General features: G+C 40.3%; 1 protein-coding gene and 1 long non-coding RNA gene across 2 annotated transcripts in view; one reads left to right on the top strand and one right to left on the bottom strand.

Annotated features, from left to right (window-relative positions):
- Window positions 1–10,473, bottom strand: part of LOC122550802 — an 18,406-nt gene extending 7,933 nt beyond the window's left edge. Inside the window, exons 1-2 of the long non-coding RNA XR_006311948.1 lie at window positions 10,358–10,473; window positions 2,203–2,300 (exon numbers count right to left, since the gene is read on the bottom strand). This is a non-coding gene — a long non-coding RNA (uncharacterized LOC122550802). The remainder of the gene's footprint in view (window positions 1–2,202; window positions 2,301–10,357) is intronic.
- Window positions 10,474–10,538: 65 nt separating this feature from the next.
- Window positions 10,539–14,437, top strand: part of ccdc169 (coiled-coil domain containing 169) — a 71,377-nt gene continuing 67,478 nt past the window's right edge. Inside the window, exon 1 of the mRNA XM_043692074.1 lies at window positions 10,539–10,624. Coding sequence (XP_043548009.1) covers window positions 10,551–10,624 — 74 coding nt within the window. The 5' untranslated portion in view covers window positions 10,539–10,550. The remainder of the gene's footprint in view (window positions 10,625–14,437) is intronic.

The following is a 14,437-nucleotide window of genomic DNA, read 5'->3' as shown; positions in this document are numbered from 1 at the left end:
GCATTTTATTCCCCGCAGCGTCACCACAGCCAACGGGTCTGGCTTATACTCACTCTACATGTTACCGGAACTGGGAGCCGTCAGTTCTCGTAGAGCGGTTGCCAACAACCCACGCTCGGCGGTTAAACGTAACCCCGGAGCAGACTCACCGAACTGGAGACTTTTCCAGCTGATATACTCTTTTCCAGATATAAACATTTATGTGAACAGCAGAGCAAGGCTAAAAAACACATTCCATTCTGGTTACATACAGATAAGAAGATTCACACGGGGAGGTGTGTAATAAGATTCACACGGGACTAAGCAACACCTCCATTCCGGTTAGATTCACACATGTATTGGGACACGACATAATTTTTTTCACCACATTCCACTGCTTGGCCCAATACATGTGTTACATTATGATTCACACATGTATTGGGACATAATTTTACACCACACCGTAGTTTTGGTTCAAACATGGACAAAACAGTTGAACTCTAGACGATGGGAGAGAGCAAGTACTGCACCACACATTACGGCCACAATTGATTAAATGTGGCATCAAGGAAGCCTAGCAAAACTAGAACTTCGAGGAATTGGTGGGAAAACTCTCCACTGATTGGCACATAGGAAGGTGGTTGTGGTTGTCAGGATTCACCCATCTCAGCTCCAGGATATCTCTGCAGGAGTTCTTCAGTGTCCCAGGTCCAAACATCTTCAGTTGCTTCTTCAGCAACCTTCCCTCTATTATAAGGTCAGAAATGGGGATATTCACTGATGAATCAACAATGATCAGCACCATTCATAACTCCTCTTAGACTGAAGCAGTCCATGTTCTAAAGCGTCAAGGTCTGGTTGATATTCAGGCTTGCGCAGACACAAGTGGAAAGTAACATTCACACCACACAAGTTCCAGGCAATAATGATCTTCAACTGTGAGACAATCATAACAGTTACTCCTTGGCATTCAATGGCAGTTTCATCACCAACTCCCCCACTACTAACAGCCTGAAGGTTACCACTGACCAGGAATTGAACTGGATCTGCCATATAAATACTACAGAGCAGGTCAGAGGCTGTAATCCCATGGCGAGTAATTCATTTGCTGACTTTGAAAACCTTGTCTCCATCAATGACACACAGTATATTTCTGTACATACCATCTACAAGATGCACAGCACAAATTCACAAAGATACCATACACTGCTTTTTCCAAACCTAAAACCACTACCATCTAGAGGGCAGCAGATACATGGGAACACCAACACCTTAAAGATCACCTCCAAGCAATTCACCATCTCTACTTGGAAATATCACCATTCCTTCAGTGACACTGGGTTAAAATTATAAAATTCCTTCCCGTACAGCATTGTGGGCATACCAACACTAAATGGACTGCAATGGTTCAAGAAGGCAGCTTACTACCATCTTCTCAAGGTGAAATGGGGAATGGGCAACAAATGTTGGTCCAGTCAAAGTCCTTACCCTACTGAATAAAATGCATATGAGAAAGTTAATTATCAAGTAAAGAAGTATAAATTACTAAATTAGAAAATCATAAAATAGCAAATACCCTGTCTCAAGCATGTTCAAATTTGATAAATGCTTTTAGATATAAAAAAAATCATGTGGAATAAGATAGAAAATGAGGGAAGAGTTGTCGTATTAAGTACAGATAGTATCACAGTGCAAATATTTAAATAGAGAAATGGTCCGTCTGAGATCCGTTTAGATTCAGCTGAGGAATAGCAAGGGTTAGGTCAGTCTCACTAGTTGTTGACCAATAAAGTCAGAAATATGGAAGTTTGTTCACAGTACTAGTTCTGTCAGCAATGTGGGCATTTAAAAATAAATTCCTGAAGTGTTTGAAATTGTGTGTTGAAGTTGGATAGGAATAGCTGATTTCGAAGCTCCTTGGATGCTGCCTGAACTGCTGTGCTCTTCCAGCACCACTAATCCAGAATCTGGTTTCCAGCATCTGCAGTCATTGTTTTTAACCTAGGAATAGCTGAGGCTAGATTCATAACTTATTTTATAAATACCTCCAAAATATCAGTTGTCAGAAATAGCAGCATTATGCCCAATAGTTTGACAAGGCAAATTGTTGAAGTAATGTATGAACAAAAAAGGTCTGCAGCTGATCAGGATCACTTGTGGCTAACATTTAGTTCCCCAAATAGGAAGGCTGCCCAAACAAAACTATTTGCAGTTTCAGATTACCTGATTGAAATTCTGGCTGAGATTTTTAAGTACTGCATTGTGTTCCACCATTTTTTTCTGATATATGGCCAACTCAGAAGATTGTTCAGTAAGTTTTTCTGCAATATAAATAACATAATATCATTATAGTTTCTTTAAAGCTATAATACTTACTATATTCCATTGTATTACACAAGGGGAAGCTAAACCAAGTGTAATCTTCTGGAGGAGAGGTATTAGAGCACCCCATCTGAGAAGATGGTCTAATTACAGAACAACTTTACATCAGCAGTTTCACTGTAAGTGCAAAGACAGGAATCTGAAATTTTAAAATTTGGTATAAAATCTTTAATATTGCTCATCAATCTCCTTAGCTGTTGAAATGGAAGATAACGCGGCACGGTGGCACAGTGGTTAGCGCTGCTGCCTCAAGCACCAGAGACCTGGGTTCAATTCCCGCCTCAGGCAACAGTCTGCGTGGAGTTTGCACATTCTCCCCGTGTCTGCGTGGGTTTTCTCTGGGTGCTCCGGTTTCCTCCCACAGTCACAAAGATGTGCAGGTCAGGTAAACTGGCCATGCTAAATTGCCCGTAGTGTTAGGTGAATGGGTAAATGTAGGGGAATGGGTCTGGGTGGGTTGCTCTTCGGAGGATCAGTGTGGACTTGTTGGGCCGAAGGGCCTGTTTCCACGCTGTAAGTAATCTAATCTAAACCCGTGATGGTACTGGTTGGTAGAGCAGGCTCGAAGATTGTTTACCTGTATAGCTTATATTTCATACATTCTGATAAATGTGATACCGCACCTGGGAAAAGTGTGTGTGTATACCTTGATCTCGTCTGATGAAGAATGTTCTAGCTATGGATAGCGTGCAACAAAGCTTTATCTGACTGTTTTCTGAGATGGAAGGACAGGGGTACGAAGAAAACTGGACTGGTTAGAACAATATAACTTAAATATGTGGTTATATGAATGGTTAGGCCATCGCTGGAAGTGATGCAGTGTCACATGATGGAGCATCCATCTTAGTTCTTTAAAATGCAGTGAAAAGTTCATGTAGCTGCAGTAAGAAGATGACTCCATTAAAGTATAAAAGCAAATTACTGCAAAAGCTGGAATCTGAAGCCAAAAGAGAAAATACTGGAAAATCTCAGCAGGTCTGGCAGCATCTGTAAGGAGAGAAAAGAGCTGACGTTTCGAGTTTAACTGACCCTTTGTCAAAGCTTTGACAAAGGGTCAGTTAGCCTCGAAATGTCAGCTCTTTTCTTTCCTTACAGATGCTGCCAGACCTGCTGAGATTTTCCAGCATTTTCTCTTTTGACTCCATTAAAGATTTGTCTTCAACTTCTATGGCTGCCTCCAAATGCCTCATACTAGTCTAGAAAAAGATAGCATAACAAGCAACAAAAAAATCCATACACTTCATAAGCATCTCAAAGCAACATCTACAAAGAAAGGCATAGCCTCAGGGTCGACGTTTTAGAACTGAGATGAAGAGGAATTTCTCCAGCCAGAGGACCGTGAATCTTGTCACTACAGAAGGCTGTGGAGGCCAAGTCATTGAGTGCATTTAAGACAGAGATTGATTTTTGATTGGTTAGTGATCAAGGGTTATGGGAAGAGGCAAGAGAATAGGGTTGAGAATCATTACAGCCATGATCAAGTGGCAGAGCAGACTTGAAAGATTGAATGGTCTAATTTTGCGCCTAAAATCTTATGGTCTTATAGTCCAATACTCACTGGAGTTTAAAAGAATGGGGCAGTGAAGGGAAAAAGTCTCAGAGAAACCTATAAAATTCTATCAGAACTAGAATAAGGGAAACACAGGAAGGATGTTTCCAATGAACCGGAGTCACAGCCTAAGGATAATGGACTGAGATGAGGAGAAATTTCTGCCCCAAAGAGTAATGAGTCTATGGAAATGTCTGCCACTAGAAGCTATTTTTCTTAGGGTTAAAGGGATTAAAGGGTATGTGGAAAAGATAATCAGCCATGAATATACTGAATTGAAGAATTGCCTCAAAGGCTTACTTCTGTTCCTCATTTCTTTGTTTAAGTAGGGAGATTAAACTGCAATTTTCAGATGAAGTTAAGGCGGCAGGAGATAACTAGGTCAGGAGATATGGGAATAATTCAGTATCCATTTTAATGTCTTACACCACGTCCTCATTTTTATATAATATGCCAGTGTTATGTTAATTACAAACATGAAAGAGAGAGCGAGAGATCCTTGTAATAATTATGTCTCATGTAAAGATTTTATGAGACTGTCAACTCAGGATGAAAAGTTTTACTTTACATGTTTGCTACTTACTGTATATCCACACAGGTGCTAGGTAAGACTTATTTATCAGAAGAACAGCTTAGTGAAGGTGTATATTATACTAAAGAAATTTAGTACATAGAACAATATAATGACCGCACAAAACAGTCAGCTAATATTTTGGGCAGTAAATGCAGGATGGAATTCATTATTTGTCAAGTACCTGTAATATAATTCCCAGCAGGGCGTACATCACATCACAAAAGGCACACATTCAATACTGCAGATTCTATCATTTAATTGAATTCTTGGAATTCAATAAAGGAGCAACAATGTTCCATTAAATTGCTCTTTTAAATGGAGGTCTCAATATTTGCTGCATTGAAATTCCACCAATGGTTCATGAGCAGAACAAAGTCTAACTGCAGGAGGAAGGTTTGAGACCGTAGAAGAGTACTGAATAGGGTATTCAGTATGAGGTAATTTTAATGAGCAAAAAGAACAATTGTTCATCTTCAGAAGGATCAGCTGAAGACTAATGAAAATTACATATTACAATGTTACCTCTCATACTAGGCATTACTTAAGGGAACTCACTCAAAAAAATACTAAGTTGCTTTGTAAACGTTGATTTCCTTTTGAACTCTGATGACATTCATATTCAAGAGAGGCACAACAGTTTGGACTTTAAAAAAAAATTTACTCATGGGACCTGGAAGGTTGTGGTGAGTTACTTTCTTGAACCTTGGCAGTCCATGTGTTGTAGGTAGACCCACATTGCTGTTAAGAGAGGGAATTTTAGGATTTTGATAAATGACAATGAAGGAACAGTGATATATTTCAAAGTCAGGGTAGTGAATAGCTTGGAAGGAAATTTGCAGGTGCTGTTATTCCCATACATCTTGTCCTTCTAGATAAAAGTGGCTGTGGGTTTGGAAGGTGTGTATCTTGTAGGTAGTACGCACAGCTGCGCCTGATCATTTATAGTGGAAGGGGTAGATATTTGTGGGTGTGATGACAAACAAGTGGACAGATTTCTCTTTGATAGTGGCAAGCTTCTTCAGTATTGTCAGAGTTGCACTCATCCATCATACTCCTGACTTATGCCTTGTAGATGATGGACAGGCATTAGGGAGTCAGGAGGGATGTTACTTGCTACAGTATTCCCAGTCTCTGACCTGCGCTTGTAGCCATTGTGTTTATATGGTGAATCCAGTTCTGTTTTTGGTCAATGGTAACCCCCAGGATGTTGATAATGGGGGGATTCAATAATAATAACATTACTGAATATCAAGGGACAATGGTTAGATCATCTCTTAATAGAGATGAACATTGACTGTCATTTGTGTAGGGCAAATGATATTGTTCAAATCTTTCTGCATTTGGACATGGATTGCTGCCTGACCTGCTGTGCTTTTCTAGCACCACACTCTCGACTCTGATCTCCAGCATCTGTAGTCCTCACTTTCGCTCAGTTTCTGAGGAGTCATGAATGATGAACAATCATTGGTGAACATTCCCCCCTCTTTGACCTTTTGATGGAGGGAAAGTCATTGACGAAGCAGCCAAAGACGGGTTGACCTAGGACACTACCATGAAGAACTCCTATAGAGATGTGCTGGAACAGAGATGACTGACCTCCAACAACCACAACTATCTTCCTATGTGTCAGATAGATGACGACAACCAGTAGAGTGGGTTCACCCCGATTCCCATTTATTCCAGTTTTGCGAGAGTTTCTTGATGCCACACTTGGTAAAATGGGACCTTGATATCAAGGCCTTTCACTCTCACTTCACCTCTAGAATTCAGCTCTTTTATCCATATTTGAACCAAGGTTGCAATGAGGTCAGGAACCAAGATGCTCTGGCTGGCAGAAGCCAAACTGGGCATCACTAATTGATAAATGAGAGGAAACTGATGAAGCAATAATTGGCTGGACTAGATCATTCTGCTTTGTGTACATGAAATATACCTGGGCAATTTTTCCACTGTTGGGTATACGTCAGGATTGTCGCTGTACAGGAACAGCTAGACTAGCGGAGTGACAGTTTCTAGAGCTTAAGTTGTGAGTACTATTTCTGCTTCTTTCATAAAATGGACTGAAGACTTCCACATCCGGCACAGATTTTCCTGCACATCCAAACACCTCATCGACTGTATTCATTGCTCTTGATGTGGTCTCCTCTACATTGGGGAGACAGGACGCCAACTCGCAGAATGTTTCAGGGAACATCTCTGGGACACACTCACCAAACAACCCCAACACCCTGTGGCTGACCACTTCAATTCTCCCTTCCATTCTGCCAAGGACATGCAAGTCCTGGGCTTCCTCCACCATCAAATCCTAGCCACCTGACACCTGGAAGAAGAAGTCCTCATCTTCCACCTTGGGGACCCTCCAACCACATGACATCAACGTCAATTTCACCAGTTTCCTCATCTCTCCTCACCCCACATTATCCCAGATCCAACCATTCCTGATGAAAGGCTTATGCCCGAAACGTTGATTCTCCTGCTCCTCGGATGCTGTCTAATCTTCCAGTACCACACATTTCAACTCCTATTCCCTGTTGTAGCCTCAACTCTCCAATTATAAACATAGCAACGTGGAAAAAATGACTGAAATTTAAGGTGAGAACAGGAAAGCGAAAGATATCTTTTGTATAAATTTGTATCGTCACATGAAAATAAACTATTTTTTCCTGTACAAATCACTCCTATCTGCCTCTGCCTCAGATAATGAAAAGAAAACGCTGGATTAGTTGAATTCAGACAACAGGACAGTGACATTTACAAGTGATGGTAATGACTTGAATCACATCAATTGGTCATGTTATGGACCAGGCCAGAACAGAATACAGAATAACTTGGCACAAAAGGTAAAATCAAACACAGGGTCTTACAGGAGACAAGTCAGAGAGAGATCAGCAGGGACCTGCATTTTTGGGTCCAGTAAAGTTTCTACTACTAAAAACCAAACCAAACCACAGAGGAGCTGAGCTGGGAGAACTGGCCACCCCCCTTCCATTGGGCAAGTATTTTTAACTTGAAAGTCTTCTGCCTGAGGCAGTATCTGTTAGCTATTATCAAATTGGCCCTGAAACCCTTCAACCTCAGACTTTTTGGAGTCTGTGTTTTTTAAGACTTCTCTGGAAAAAAAAAGCCAAGGACAGCATTACCTTGTTAAAGGGGCAGCATCGTCACAATCAACACTCATACAGCACATAGTTCTCAGAACACCCCAACACAAAAGGACATTATAGTCAATGTTATCTCTGACTTGCACAGTTCACCTGCGAAGCCCCATGCACACAGATTGGCATGCTAATGCATAGCTCTGGACATAGCAGAAAAGCAATACATGGAACATTGGCCATGCCTGTCTTATGAGGATAGATTGAACTGGTTGGGCTGGTTTTCACTAGAGTTTAGAGAACGAAGGGTGACTTGATTAAAATGTGTAAGATCCTGAATGGTCTTGATAAGGTGGATACAGAAAAAAAACGTTTCCTCTTGTGGCTAAGTGCAGAATTAAATTTTAAAACAATGTTTGAAATATTAAAACGTCCACCCTTCCCATCAGTAAGCAGGTGAATTTGAGAGTTATTCGACTTTGGAACTCCTTCTCAGGATGTGATGGAGGTTGGGTAATCGAATATTTTTAAGAAAGATGAATAGATTATTGTTTGGCAAGGTAAATAATAGTTATCAGGTAAATGGAAATGTGGAATTCAGAACACAAACAGATCAGCCACGGCACAGGGGTGGCACAGTGGCTCAGTGGTTAGCACTGCTGCCTCACAGCGCCAGGGACCCAGGCGCAATTCCAGCTTTGGGTGACTGTGTAGATTTTGCACATTCTCCCTGTGTCTGTGCGAGTTTCCTCTGGGTGCTCTGGTTTCCTCCAACAGTCCAAAGATGTGCCGGTCAGGTGAATTGGCCATTCTAAATTGCCCATAGTGTTAGGTGCATTAAAGGAAAATGGGTCTGGGTGGGTTACTCTTCGGAGGGTCAGTGTGGACTTGTTGGACCGAAGGGCCTGTTTCCACACTGTAAGGAATCTAATCATGATTTTATTGAACGGCAGTGCAAGCTAAAGGAGCTTAATCATCTCCTTCAGTTTCTTTCTCATTCATTTGTTTTAAATGGGGACATATTATAACACAGCCAAAGTCTCATGCAAAGCCAAATCAAAGGGTAAACTACTTTAAAGGTTACTAAGAAAACTGTTTTTTGTATCAAACTCAGCAAATGCAACAAAAGTTATTAGAATGCTATCATGATAATGTAAATATGGACTAGTGATTTCAAAATTATGTTGTTCAGTTTAATACCTGGGACTGAATATGGACAGATATAATCATAAGTGTCCAAAACATAAATTTAAAATAGCCACAGCAGTCATTGGTCCATCAGCAGCCAAGTCAACATGGACAGTTAAACTCAAATTAGCATTTCATCCAATGACAATGAAGTCAGTCACCAAACCCACTGGGGAGAAATTAAAAGCCCATCATGTTTTTATTTTCACAACTACAGATCAGATCTAAGTTCTCAGTACTGCCACAACCTGTAATCAGTGGTGGACAACTAAACAATGAACTGGAAGAAGCAGCTCATTAATTTCCCCATCCATGATGAGGAGAGAGCCCAGCACATCAGAGCAAGAGATCAGACTTAAGCATTTGCAGCAATCTTCAGTCTGATGTGCTAAGTGGATGATCCATTATGTCCTCCTCCAGAAATCCCCAGAATCAGAGATGATTTTGCCTTCACATGTCCACGCTGATTTTGCCTAATCCATTATTTTCCATGTCTTCAGTCATTACACCCTTTGTATAGATTCTTGCATTTTTGCCACTGAAGAACAGCTAATTGGTTTGTAGTTCCTCACTTTCTCAAACAATATGGTTGCAAATGTTACCCTCCAATCTGCAGAAACTATTGCAGAATCTATAGATTCTTACCAACCTGGTTATGTTTTTGGGGGTAGTTACTTGGGTCAATGGGTGAAGGTAACCTAGTCAATGTTGTATGTATTTAAATCAACCTGTTCGAAATGTTAGGACACACTTTTGGGACAGGTGGTACCCGAGCCCAAACACAAGTACTCTCCTGGACAACTCTCTGTATGCTAGGTGGCATACAACAGGCTAATTTATAAGAGAGACTCTTGTGTGATTTGAGGACAATATCAGGTTTGATTAGGGAATTGGTTGCATTTTGGAAAGCAAAAATTTGGAAAGTTGATTGGTGACAAGTTACAAATAGAACCTGGACAGAGTCAGTGTTAGGACCACTAATTCCTAATTGAAATAATCTGCATAAAAAAGTGTTGAGGAAATTATCTGGAAGGTCAAGGACATAACAAAAAGTTGTTGAGAGTTTATTTTGGGTGAGTAAACAGACTAAAACTGACACCTAAATATGATGAGGGAAACAAGCCTACATCTGGTGGACTATATTTAATATAGGTGAATCTTCTAGGCCCAATACAACCTGTATAAGGTTATGAAGTAAAGTTTAAAGGGACAGACTCGTCTATCATTGTACACAAGTTGTGAAAAGACTTGTGATCAATGATGCAGGGTTATTACACATGTTGACTGAATATTTGAATGTATTGCTGAGGTAAATACAACATGACAAAAATCATGCTTGATTAGGTCTCATTTGGATTTTCTTGTCCAGTTTAGGTCCCTCACAGTGAACAATTTATAGGAAAGTAAAATGTTGACATGTTGGAACCCTACAAGCAAAAGTTAAAAAACAATCAGTCAATGTCTGTAAATAAACAAAAGTCAGTCGATATTATTCTTAAACCCTTCTTGAGAATAGGAAATATTACAGATAAACTATCTAAAAGAGAAACGTAACATTATATAACTGTGATCCTTATTATGCATTCTTACCGATATTGACTTTCATCCTGTTGTACTCTTTCGCAGAATCGGACAATAGCTCCCGGTCCATGGTAGCTCCTAAGAGATTGCGCGGGACCGTACACTTCACCCAGATGGGAGGAGGCAAGGGACTTCCGGGTGCGAGTCACATGACGGTGCGTTTCCACGGTGACCACTGTAACAAGCGGGGCCATGAGCGAGGATGGAGGAAGCGCGCGGAGACTCCTTGGATCTCGAGCAGCTGAGCAACGAGTTGGAGCAGGAGAGGCAAATGCGGTATGAGGGCAATGGGACTTTCTCCTGGGATCATGCGGCTTCTCAGCTTTGAACCATATCTGATACCACTCCCGCTCTTCTATTCCGTTCAACTTTTGTTTCAACCTCGGATATCATGAGTTAAGAAACAGTTCCCAGTGTATTCTTCCCCGTCAGGATCCATGGTGACAAGCCGGGTGCGCTATCTAGTGGCAATCAATTCTGGCATGAATTTTTTTAAATATATAGATATTTTTATTAGAGATTTAACATTTTTACAAGTTTACAAAAATAAACAAAACTCTCAAATACAAACATTGATATACAATTAAATCAAATATACAATAGCCAAAATTTAACAAAAGATAAAATACCGAAAAAGGAAAAAAAACAAAACTCAACTATCTACTAATCAAACCTACAACTAACCAGAGTGTATATTTAACTCTCATACATGCTCGGAATGTGTTAACATCAAATGTAATAAAACCCGTATTCGTGCGGGATACCTCTCCTAAGGGGCCCCGGACCAGCCAGGTTTGTAATCTCAATTAAATAAAAGCCATTGTTAGGATAGCCGAAATATCTGTATTTATGTAATTCAAGAAGGGCTGCTATATTTTAGAAAATAATTCGGTCATTCGGTGCACATATTTGTAAGGAAGTCAATTGGAATACATTCCATAATTAATCTGTGCCAATTTGAAAGTCCAGGGGGGCCCTCAGCCACCCAGTTCACCAAAATATTTTTTCTTGCACAGAAAGAGAGAATAGAAAATAGTCTCTTTTGCTGCATTATATTCCAAGCCTTAATTGTGTTTAGTATTATGATCTGTAATGATTTTCCTCTTGTCTGAAAATAAAAGGTTAATAAGTGGGTATTTTACTTGAGAGGCCTCGATGTCCAACCAGATTGATTGTGGATCAGACAAGACCCAATCAGCTATGTAACTTAAGAGGGAACTTAACTGATATTTCCTAAAATCTGGGAAATCCAATCCTCCCCTTGCCTGTGGAAGCTGTAGCTTCTTCAGCTTAATGAGGGGCCGTCTATGATTCCAGATAAAGGAACCCAGCCAGCCATATAATTTACGGAGAGCCAGCCTCGGCAGCATCACCGGAAGCATTCTCATAAGATATAGGAGACGGGGCAGGACATTCATTTTAATTAGTGCTATTCTACCCAACCAGGAAATTGGAAGGTTGGGTAGAATAGCTGGAGGTCCTGCCTTATCCTTTCCAGTAAATGCCTTATCCTTTCCAGTAAATGCACAAAATTAGCCTTATACAACTGACCAAATACTGGAGTAATAAAAATGCCTAAATATAAGAAGGCCTCCAGGGACCAACGAAAAGGAAAAAGGGATCCGTCCGCTAAGCGGGGTATCATAGCAAGGCCACCCATTGGCATAGCCTCCGATTTTGAAAAATTAATTTTATAGCCTGAGAATGCGCTAAATGTATTAATAACTTGGATTAGGCGAGGTACGGACATCAGAGGATTGCTGAGGAATAGAAGAACATCATCTGCATAAAGGGTAATTTTATGTTTATCTGTACCAATCCTCGGGGCCGTTATATTAGGATCAGCTCATATAACTTCTGCTATTGGTTCAATTATTAGCGTAAATAACAATGGCGAGAGAGGACATCCCTGACGGTGGCCCCTACCCACATTGAAGCTATCCGAACCTAATCCATTGGTAACCACAACTGCTTTGGGATCACTATACAATGTTGAGACCCATTTGGTAAACACCTGTCCAACGCCAAACCTTTCCAATGTGTAAAACAAATATGACCATTCAACCCTATCAAATCCCTGTTCCGCGTCTAATGAAACCACTACTCCTGGTATCTTTCCCTGATGACAAGCTTGAATCATATTCAGAGCCCTTCTAACATTATTGGATGATCTACGGCCCTTAATAAACCCCGTATGATCCTCCTTTATAATATGTGGCAGCATCCTTTCTAGTCTCAGTGCTAACGTTTTAAAAAGGATTTTAAAATCTACATTTAGCAAGGATATTGGTCTGTATGATGGACAATCTTCTGGGTCCTTTCCTTTTTTGAGGATAAGAGAGATATTTGCCTCTTCCAGCGAAGGCGGGAGACAGCCCTGACTATATGCATAGTTATACATGTCCATAAGTGGACCAACCAGTATTTCTGTAAATTCTTTATAGAATTCAGCTTGAAAGCCATCTGGGCCCGGCGTCTTACCATTTTGAAGGTGCCTAATTGCATCAACTATTTCTTGGGGTGTAAGAGGAGCACTTAGGACCGATACTTGTTCCGGAGTTAGGTCTGGAAAAGTCAAATTTTTAAAAAATGACTGCATCCTCTTCGTCCTATCTTCACAATCCTGTGATTTATATAACTCAGAATAGAATTCTCTAAAGGTCGCATTAATCTTTTTAGGATCATGAGTCAAAATACCCGTACTTTCCTTGATAGACATAATAGTCTGAGGGGCCTATTTTTTCTTTGCAAGAAATGCTAAGTATCTACCCGGTTTGTCGCCATATTCATATAACCTTTGCTTTGCAAATAATATTTCCCTCTTAGCCGTTTGAGTAAGCGTAGTGTTTAGAGCTGTCCTAAGAGCTGTAATCCTTTGCAATTTAATAATAGAGGGTCTATCAATGTATGCTGTTTCAGCCGCTTTTAAGCGGGCTTCAAGCAGACGCTGTTGTTCTCCCTTTAATTTATTCTGGGTCGCTGAGTAGGAGATGATCAAGCCTCGCGTGTAAGCTTTGATGGTCTCCCACATCATTGACGGGTTGCTAGCTGTACCTGAATTAATTTCTAAAAAAGTTTTAAATTCTTGAGAGAAGTACTTTACAAATTTACTATCTTTCATTAAGAAGGGGCCCATACGCCAATGCCGAGGGGATGTCCCACTGTTCCTCGCCTTAGTTTCCATATATACAACAGCGTGGTCAGAAATTGCTATATTACCTATTTTACAGGATGATATGGAATTTAAAAAAATTGAAGGGGCAAAAAACATATCAATTCTGGTATGACATTTATGTGGATTAGAGTAGAAAGAAAAATCTCTACCCTGTGGATGAAGACATCTCCATACATCTACTAATCCTAATTCTTTGTTCAGATCCATCAATTGTCTAGATCTGGAAGATACTCCTGCAGTACTCTTGGGAATCCTGTCTATATCCGGATCCATAATACAATTAAAGTCTCCCCCTATAATTATATGAAGGGCATCAAAAGCCATCAATTTTGAAAAGACTTCCGTTATAAATTTAAAGGGGTGTGCCGGGGGGCAGTACAAATTTAAAATCCCATATTCCTCTCCATTTATGAAGGCTTTAATCAAAATATATCGTCCAGATTCGTCTTTTATCTGCTTTAGGATTTTGAAAGGGAAATTCTTCCGAACAAGAAAAACAACTCCCCTGCTTTTTGAACTAAAAGAAGAAAAAAAGGCCTGATCAAATCCGCCCTGTCGTAATTTCAAGTGTTCTTTATCCGACAGGTGTGTCTCCTGTAGGAGAGCTATATCAACTCTTTCCTTCTTAAGATTTGATAATATTTTCTTCCTTTTAAGTGGCGAATTACTCCCTTTGACATTCCAGGTGCACCACTTAACCGATTGATCAACCATAATCCTCTGGGCCAATCCGAGACCCCTCGGGAGGGGGAACCCTATCCAGAACATCCCGAGCATGGAACATGTAAAATTTACAAAAATAAACCCTCTTTAATACACCCACAACAATACAGTAAAAAACTATTTCTAAATAAAAAAAAAATAAAACGTATCTAAGTGGAGACTTTCCCCCTTGTTCCCAGGGGGCACCACTT

This window comes from Chiloscyllium plagiosum, chromosome 6 (genome assembly GCF_004010195.1).
Source record: "Chiloscyllium plagiosum isolate BGI_BamShark_2017 chromosome 6, ASM401019v2, whole genome shotgun sequence".
Taxonomy (NCBI): domain Eukaryota; kingdom Metazoa; phylum Chordata; class Chondrichthyes; order Orectolobiformes; family Hemiscylliidae; genus Chiloscyllium; species Chiloscyllium plagiosum.
Note: the sequence above shows the minus strand (reverse complement) of the source record. Positions and strands in the feature narration are given on the sequence as shown.